This window comes from Symsagittifera roscoffensis, chromosome 9 (assembly GCF_963678635.1).
Source record: "Symsagittifera roscoffensis chromosome 9, txSymRosc1.1, whole genome shotgun sequence".
Lineage (NCBI taxonomy): Eukaryota > Metazoa > Xenacoelomorpha > Acoela > Convolutidae > Symsagittifera > Symsagittifera roscoffensis.
Window position 1 is genome coordinate 32,647,691 of NC_087070.1, and position 9,290 is coordinate 32,656,980.

A 9,290-nucleotide genomic window follows, 5' to 3' on the forward strand; every position below is an offset into this window, starting at 1 on the left:
CAATTACAAATATTTACCTGAAACAACCAATCTTTCGTCACATTTTGAGCGGACGCAATTCTAGTTATAGTATTCGACATAGCGACAAAATCACTGTTCAGCTCTATCTCTTTTAAATTAAGTTGACAATCTTATCTTCAAAACCAGATCACGAGAAGTTTTGAGAGTCACTTCAAATTATACTTTGCTGTAACTTTTCAAAAAAATGTTGAACTCGAATCTTGTAGTTTGCGCTATCTTGGTTGTAGCTCTTGATACCATTTCGGCCCATTTGTATGGCGATTATGTCAAAAACACTGATCCTAACTTGATACGGGAAGTCAAAACCTACAAACGACCTTGGGAAATATACCACAATGCTGCTGAAGTTGACAATGGTAAGTTAAAGTGGTCAGAAACCCTGATCCTATGTATAATATCTGCGTTAGTGACGCATTTCTGATATAAGAATATTTCGTCGAACTTTTTTTAGGTTGACTAAATTGATTTTCCGATCTCTCCCAAAGAACTAAAATTTTGAAAAAAAACAGGTCAAAAAAGGCGCTCTTAGAGAGAATGGTCAATACATTCTGGAAAATGTTGCGCGCTTCCCCCTCAATATTAGTAAACATTAGCGCCGAAGGCGTTTTCAAAAATATTGTAGAGTGCCTCGGCCAAAAATGGATATCTCAAAATAGTACAAATGGGGTCGGAATGGGATCGAATCCCCGAGGAAATAGGCGTGCGCCCCCCCCCCCCCCTGTCCCTGCCATAAAAACGGTACTGTTTTGACTGGCATAAAAATAGTTTAATTATCAAAAAAAAACGTGGGTTGATAAGAGATCACAATTGATACAAGTTAGTTTCTTATTTTTTTTCTGCAGCTTTCATTTCCATTTTGTATATTGTTTATTAGACTTATAACGAGCTGAAAAGCTTCTTCCAAATGCCTTATGCGCATCGTTGAATGTTTCTGGTGTGTTCTAGAATCATTATCAAAAGCAGCAAGCAGACAGGAGTGGTGGACCCTGGATTCCTGTTGTCGGTCCAGAATGTGTTGGCATGTGGAAATGCCGGAAGCTGTCATGGGGGAGAGGACATCCCAGTCTACAGGTGAGCTGGTTTTAAGCAGGTTCTAGAGAAAACTGAGGGAGGGGGGCAGGGGAAGAGGGTTCCCCGATAGGTTTACAGGTATTAATAAAATTCCATGCTGTCATGCAAGGGCCGATCCTGGGTTTTTTCTACAGCGGCCAGTTTTCTAAAAATGTTCCCAAAAATTTGTTCTGGCGCCAAATTCCTGACTCCTGCTGTCCTGTATGATTTACGAAGTCTGTTTACCTTGTAATATGTTTGCGGTTTTTAGTAATTATTTGGCTTTCATTCTCAACTGGCTTTTTAACTAACTTTTTAGGCTTTAAAAATGATTATAAGTTTTCCGGATTGAGCTACTTTACATTGGTTTGAAATCCATTTCAGTTCCTAGGAGGTACATTTTTCAATCAATATTTTGCGCTCCTTTGCCCTTTATAGTGTCCCATTTTTGTTAATATGACCTCCTCTGCGCAAATTCTAAATCTGAGCCTGAGAGCGACGCGAGGCTTTTAAATCTTAATTTTTTGCGCGAATACTTTCAACAAACTTTAAAAAAAAACTTTATACCTTCTAAGTATGCAGATATTGACGTCAGAGACATGTAAAAAAAAATATGTGTGTGTCATAATTTATTACATAGGAGCACTTTAGGTAGCAAAAGTTCGAATCAATTTGTGATTGCGGTCTTTCGCCATCGAAAAGCGAGTCATTGATATTATTAGTTGGTCAAATTAAGTCCAAATTTGTCAAGTTTGAATTCCAAACATCACTGGAATTCGAATTTATCCTTTGGGTTACATAACCTAAGATAACTCTACATGTCAACTCACGCATGACCAACGAATGGACTAAAGTCAAAATCAGAACAAATGTAACAATGAAAATACTGAGCTAATTATATTTGACTAAACTTGAACTATTCCTAATTAAGTCCAATTACAAATATTTACCTGAAACAACCAATCTTTCGTCACATTTTGAGCGGACGCAATTCTAGTCACTGTTCAGCTCTATCTCTTTTAAATTAAGTTGACAATCTTATCTTCAAAACCAGATCACGAGAAGTTTTGAGAGTCACTTCAAATTATACTTTGCTGTAACTTTTTAACAAAATGTTGAACTCGAATCTTGTAGTTTGCGCTATCTTGGTTGTAGCTCTTGATACCATTTCGGCCCATTTGTATGGCGGTTATGTCAAAAACACTGATCCTAACTTGATACGGGAAGTCAAAACCTACAAACGACCTTGGGAAATTTACCACAATGCTGCTGAAGTTGACAATGGTAAGTTAAAGTGGTCAGAAACCACGTCCATTTTTTTGTCTTTTTTTCCGGTTTTCCCCTTCGATTAAAATAATTTTGCTTATATGGTCATTGTGATCCAATTCAAGGGAACAAAGTCGTGATACAAATTTTTCCTGCAATTTTCAGACAACTTTAAATTGCAAATGTTACAAAGGGTGGAAAGGTAAAATGGAAAAAGAGTGGTGAAAAGAGTTTGAGCCCTAACTGAATATAGTAACAGTTATCTCTTTTTATTTCAGAGAATGAGATTAAGAGCACGGAGCCGCTAATGAACTCGTGAAAAAGAGTTTGAGCTATAATTGGATATAATCAGATCGAGTTTACTTTTCTTTTCAGAGAGTGAGGTTAAGAGTACGAAGCCACTGACTATGCCGGCAGAGTGGGACTGGAGAAATATCGATGGGCAGAGTTACGTGAGTGTGGTCAGGAACCAACACATCCCCCAGTACTGTGGCTCCTGCTGGGCCCATGGATCCACCAGCGCCATCGCCGACAGGTAGGGGGTGATAGAATTTAACTATGGCATGACGCCTATTTAATTCTGAAACTCTTGAACCGTAGCTCGGATTTTTGTTCTCAAAGAGTTTTCTCAAGGATTGGCTTTTCAGAAAAATTGTTCATGCATTGGCAATGATAGACCAATCAACTTGGTTTTCTGAGTTCTTCTAACACATACCAATGACTGATCCTATGCAGGGGCGGATCTAGGATTTTCTCGAGGAGGGGGCGGATTTTCAAAAAACCTTCGACGACTTTGACGACTTTTTTGACGACTTTTTTTTGACGACCTAAAAATTTTGACGACTTTTTTTTAGGTCGACCAAATTAATTTTCAGAGCTCTCTTAAAGCACTAAAAAGGCGCTGTTTTGGCCAAATTTTCTGCGCCGCCCCCTCAAAGCTAGTATATATTGGCCTTAAGAAAAGTTTTACGGTCATTCGGCCAAAAATGGATTTCTTAAAAAGTACCAAAGGGGGAACCCTTTGGGTCGGCAGGTGGTCGAATCCCTGAGAGGAGAAATCCGCCCCTGATCCTATGTATAATATCTGCGTTAGTGACGCATTTCTGATAAAAGAATATTTCGTCGAACTTTTTTTAGGTTGACTAAATTGATTTTCCGATCTCTCCCAAAGAACTAAAATTTTGAAAAAAAAACAGGTCAAAAAAGGCGCTCTTAGAGAGAATGGTCAATACATTCTGGAAAATGTTGCGCGCTTCCCCGTCAATATTAGTAAACATTAGCGCCGAAGGCGATTTTAAAAATATTGTAGAGTGCCTCGGCCAAAAATGGATATCTCAAAATAGTACAAATGGGGTCGGAATGGGATCGAATCCCCGAGGAAATAGGCGTGCGCCCCCCCCCCCCCTGTCCCTGCCATAAAAACGGTACTGTTTTGACTGGCATAAAAATAGTTTAATTATCAAAAAAACGTTGGTTGATAAGAGATCACAATCGATACAAGTTAGTTTCTTATTTTTTTTCTGCAGCTTTCATTTCCATTTTGTATATTGTTTGTTAGACTTATAACGAGCTGAAAAGCTTCTTCCAAATGCCTTATGCGCATCGTTGAATGTTTCTGGTGTGTTCTAGAATCATTATCAAAAGCAGCAAGCAGACAGGAGTGGTGGACCCTGGATTCCTGTTGTCGGTCCAGAATGTGTTGGCATGTGGAAATGCCGGAAGCTGTCATGGGGGAGAGGACATCCCAGTCTACAGGTGAGCTGGTTTTAAGCAGGTTCTAGAGAAAACTGAGGGGGGGCAGGGGAAGAGGGTTCCCCAATAGGTTTACAGGTATTAATAAAATTCCATGCTGTCATGCAAGGGCCGATCCTGGGTTTTTTCTACAGCGGCCAGTTTTCTAAAAATGTTCCCAAAAACTTGTTCTGGCGCCAAATTCCAGACTCCTGCTGTCCTGTATGATTTACGAAGTCTGTTTACCTTGTAATATGTTTGCGGTTTTTAGTAATTATTTGGCTTTCATTCTCAACTGGCTGACTCATTTCTCAATTTCATTCAAATTTGATCTCTGTCATCCCACCATGACAATAGCATTCTCTAGCTACCTTCCTTCGGAGATTCTAAGAATCTGTTAAAATATGAGAAGAATAGAAATCAACTGAGCTTTGCACCCTCTATAAATTGCGTCCTTTGAATCCAAGTTTGTATCATTGTAATTTGAAGCTTAACTTTTAAAGTTTGCACGAAAAGCAACTACACATGATAAAGTGATCTTCAGTTTTGGTTTGAGGAATAGAAACTTTAATTAAACTCTCCGCTCTTTTTAGATACATGCACGAGAAGGGTATCCCCCACGAGACATGCAACAACTACCAAGCCAAGGATCAAAACTGCACAGACTTCAACAAAGTACAACACTACTTCTACACTAAGCTAATTCAGATGATGCAAAAATTCAATTAGCTTCAAAAAATGTACCATTTTCATTCAGGTTTTCCAACATTTTGCTTGTTTTTGTAATGGAAACGTTTAATCAAATACGGTTGAAAAATTTTCGCCATCATTGCTAGATATATTTGATCATTACTGCGTTTTGATTACAGCAAAACAATGTATTGAGAAAAAACTGCCAGAGTTAATTCAAAAAATGAAATAAATAATTTTCAGCTGTTGACAGATAATTTTTTAAGAGTAATGAACGTAGTGAAGACTCTTATTTGGGTCTTACTGATATTTTTTTGAGAAAAAGTCGTAAAATTTGTTCACGCTCAATTTTAATTTTTCGCGGTTTGACACTTGTGATTTCTTTTGAAGTTCAGTGGATTTCCGTTATTAAAAGGAAAGCAAACTCCGCTATCGAACAGCAAAAGGAATGACTTGATTGACTTCTGATTTCAAAAATGGAAATTAATTATCAGATATCTCAGCGAAATAAAAGTTTTACGTATTGATCCAGTTTTCTCAAATTGGATTAATATTGTCAAATTGCAATCATAATTCGTTCTAGAAATTCAAAGAGCTTAAAGGGCATCTATTTTTTTTTGTTGAAAATCAAAAGTTGAAAATTTTTCAAAGTCAGTTTGTTTTTGTTGCGACTTTCGATACAAAAGTAACGGAATATTTGTGCTCGGGGTGGGTTTTTTTTTCTTCGAACAAAATTCGACTTTTTAACTAGCCATTTTTGACAGAATTTTTTCATTTCATTCAAAAGGTTTTGTTGTCATGAGCTTAAATTTGAAAAGATATTTCATTTGTGATCTTTTTTGGTAAAGTTATGGGGGTTTAAAGGTTGTCATTGTGGCCAATTTGGGACAAATAATACGCGATATATTTAGCGCTATTAACGCGTAAGCGGAGATTTAATCCATCCTAGAAATTGTTCCAAATTGGTTGAAAGAAGCTTATTTGTCAAAATTGATTTGTTATAAGGAGCGAAATCTATTATTTTGTAAAAATTCATTTTATTTTGTTTCATCTAATTTTTTCAGGTTATTACTGCTCCATAAACCTTAAAAGGCAGTCGGAACACTCAGGGCTTTGCCGTGATACGAGCAGTCTTGTTTATTTTTCGATTAATTATGTTCTTGTGAACCTAATCATTAGAAATTGCAATTAAGTGAATCAGACAGAAAACACTTGTATATTATTATTTTATGCTCGCTCGAGACTACTCTACTTTTTGTGGTTTTCAGACAGCAAAGTTAACAAACATAGTCAACAAGTTAAAAACATTCTCGAGTTGGGCTGATTTTTGAAAATACATCCAAAATTTTTTCGACCACTTTTAGGTAGACCAAATTACCATTTTAATCTTTTGAAGAGAAATCTTACTTGATTCCAAATGGCCCAGTGTTTTTAGTGTGGCACGTGCTGGGGTTTTGGCAACTGCTACCCGGAGACAAACTACACTCTGCACAAAGTTGGCGACTACGGAAGCATCTCTGGTCGGGACAAGATGATGAGTGAAATCTATGCAAATGGACCCATTTCATGCTGCATCAAGGCCACCGACACTCTTGAACTGTTCGAAGGTACCTGCACTAACAGTATTACCAATTATAATTTTAAAGATTATTTTACCAGAGACAATAACAATAAAATTATAGCCACTGGACAAAAATTGTCCTTTTTTAGATGTCCAGCTATTTTTAAAAATTTGGAATCTTTTGCTGCATTTTTAAATTTCAAAAAATATTGTATATGGTTGTGCTGGATTAGTAAGATAAAGAGGAAGGGTGGAACTTGGTTAATACAATGTTATCTGGGTCTCTTTTTTAGGTCGACCAAATTAACTTTCTGAGCACTCCCAAAACACTATGAAGACATTATTTTGACAAAAAAAGTTGAAAAACGTCTCCCAGTTGAAATGACTGCTTTTGGAGCGAAAATTACTGGGTTTTTGGGGCAAAAGTGCCTGGGGCGGGAAAGTCTGGTCACGGGAAAAACAAATCATAAAGGCCGTTTGTGGGCACTTTTGGACAAATTTTAACCATAAAGTTGCGTTTTTCGGTACGCTTCCCTTCAAAGTTAGATTTAGTACGCTTCAAATGTAGTCTAAAATGGATCTCAATGAATAATATCTATGAGAACAACATGAAAAAGGAGCTGGCATTTTTGGCAATTCTGTTTTACAGGAGTTTTCATATGAGCTCTAAGTGAGTGCAGATTTTATTTCATTTGAAACATTAGGTGGTTATGTCTACACCGAATATTCTGCTTACTGGCATACATTCTGTAACCACGAAATCTCAGTGGTCGGGTGGGGAGTGGACAACTCCTCCGACGTGGGGGAATACTGGGTGGTGAGGAACAGCTGGGGGGCATATTGGGGAGAGAAGGGCTGGTTCAGACTGCCTACCAGTCAGGCATTCCCAAATGACCCCTCCAAGAGCGGAAACGATTACAATTTGGCAGTCGAACGCCAGTGCGGATATGCTGACCCGAAAATGACCTACTAGAGTTCACACACATATGTGAAAGATCAGAAGAAACAAATACGTTGGATGAACTTGATTACTTGTGCCTTTAATTATATGATTCTCATCAAAATTTTAAATTTGGAATTATCTGAAGTGTCAATCTTTAGTGGAGAAAAAATCATTATTTTAGTTCATAGAATCTAAATTTTTCAGTCCAAGTCAATTCGAAGAGAAGGTAACTCTTTTTCTTGAAGCAGTTCAGATGACTGGCTGCTTTTTGAGTAGTGATTTGATAATTAGACTAAATTTAAAATCTTGCACCAGATTTTCCTCCAGATCTTCTTTTAAATTTATTTGGAATTTTTTTTTTGTTGCACACAAACTCTAATGCTACAAATAACAATGACGTCGAATAAAAAACAGACTGTTTTTTGAGAACAAGAAAAAGCGAAAAAAATTGAGAACATAACTCAACGTTACCGAGAACATTACCTCAACGTTAATCGATAATAATGTTTGAAAGACATACACCAAGATTTGATCGCAAATAAGTCGAATAATTAAATGATTTTGCTATTTAAAATGAAATAATAAGAGGTTTCCTGGAGCATCTTTGTTTGATTTTGCCTTTTGGCTTTGATTCTTACTCTTTCTCGCTGGACTTTTTTTTAGCAAATCTGTTGTCGGGAAGGTTTGAGCTGATGACAGAGCAGTCTTGCTTTGAAAATACTTAAATAGATTTTAAAAAAAGACAACTTGAACAATACCTCCATCCATTCCGAACAAGATAATTATTTTTCAGCCAGTAGTTTAAAAAAATTTTGTTTTAGAATCTAAAAGAAAATACTACAAAAATGTACTAAAGAAAACTCTCAGAATAAATTTTGCGAAAATATCATATTAAACATCTTGATTTCACCGTAAAAACACTGTGATAAAGGGGTGGGGGGAATCAACTGTGGATAAGTTTCGATGCAATCTTAAGCAATGAAACAGATTGCCAAATTTTTTAACAGGCGGCATGTTTGAGTAAAACCAACCAAGCCAATACAATTGTTTCCAAAACCCCAACCTCCTCAAAGCCGCGATAAAATTTTATTCTACTACCTGCCACGTATTATCTGCCATTTAGTTCTTTGCACTCACTTTTCACCGTGCCACAAGCAGTACTGACTCATTTCTACCATTTGCTTAAAAGATGCTGTATGGGCCGCATTGATAGCCTGGGTCGAGGTTTCGAGTTTCTGTTCGGACCGAACTGATCGAATCAAATATCATTGGACGCAAAATCGCGAAAAGTCTATGGCCTAAATGAGTAAAAAAAATTGAACTGAGTCGAACCATAAAATCGAAATGGAATGAAACATAAAATTGAACTGGGTTGAAACATAAAATCGAACTGAGTCAAAACATACCGTCGAACTGGGTCAAAACCCGAATAAATTGGGTCGAAGTTAGTTGAAACATGTCCAGCCTTGGTCTAAATGGTCGAAATGAAACTATGGGGACCGAGTTTAGTCGAAACATATATGGCTCGGTCGAACTTGGTCGAAAAACTGAAGCTGTTGGTGGCACCGTTCGAAACACATCTAGCTTGGTCGATCTTGGTCAAAACATAAAAATTTTTGGTCGCACCGGTCGCAACATAGGCGTTTTTAGTCCGCCGTTTGAAACATAAAGCCGACTGCAAATGCGTACAAGAAAGCAGTGCTAAGTTTTCACCATACTTCGCTCGCAAAGGCAAGCATTCAAAGGCAATCATTCGAAGGGAAGCATTTTTAAACAGAGAACAGCCGTGGAACAAGCCAAGCTCTGCATGGAAAAACTTTCCGAGGGTAATCACCAATTCCCAAAATGCCAAAGCCAGAAATTGTTCCAAGCCTTATTGCGAAAGTACCCATAATGTGCTGCTGCACGGCGCAGAGGAGGTGTTTCCGCCTCGAGAACAAGAACAACAAGCAGCTAATGCCAATAGTTTGGCTGCTAATAGCAGCATGCAAAATGCATCTAAGACCACGGCAGAACATAAAAATCAAC

At 37.5% G+C, this 9,290-nt stretch overlaps 2 protein-coding genes across 3 annotated transcripts in view; both read left to right on the forward strand.

The window, feature by feature from the left end:
• The window catches only part of LOC134854648 (transmembrane protein 208-like), a 412,118-nt gene that overhangs the window by 321,585 nt on the left and 81,243 nt on the right, over positions 1–9,290 (forward strand). The gene's annotated exons all lie outside the window — the stretch shown is intronic.
• On the forward strand, positions 35–7,452 carry LOC134854089 (cathepsin Z-like). Of its 2 annotated transcripts, none has more exons than XM_063870189.1 (6): positions 35–377; positions 2,713–2,872; positions 3,967–4,092; positions 4,662–4,743; positions 6,194–6,365; positions 7,024–7,452. In XM_063870189.1, exons 1-6 carry the CDS (start codon positions 206–208, stop codon positions 7,290–7,292), a joined length of 981 nt encoding a protein of 326 aa, XP_063726259.1. In that variant the 5' UTR covers positions 35–205; the 3' UTR covers positions 7,293–7,452. The 2 variants fall into 2 exon arrangements, with proteins under 2 accessions (XP_063726259.1, XP_063726258.1); XM_063870188.1 differs by lacking the exon at positions 35–377 and adding an exon at positions 2,050–2,355.

What these genes read in the sequence shown, in the direction of transcription:
- LOC134854089 (XM_063870189.1), top strand. Translation starts at nt 206, where the DNA reads ATGTTGAACTCGAATCTTGTAGTTTGCGCTATCTTGGTTGTAGCTCTT. An exon ending in ACTGCACAGACTTCAACAAA is followed by an intron (nt 4,744 to 6,193) that starts GTACAACACTAC and finishes CAGTGTTTTTAG; the next exon opens with TGTGGCACGTGCTGGGGTTT. An exon ending in CACTCTTGAACTGTTCGAAG is followed by an intron (nt 6,366 to 7,023) that starts GTACCTGCACTA and finishes TTGAAACATTAG; the next exon opens with GTGGTTATGTCTACACCGAA.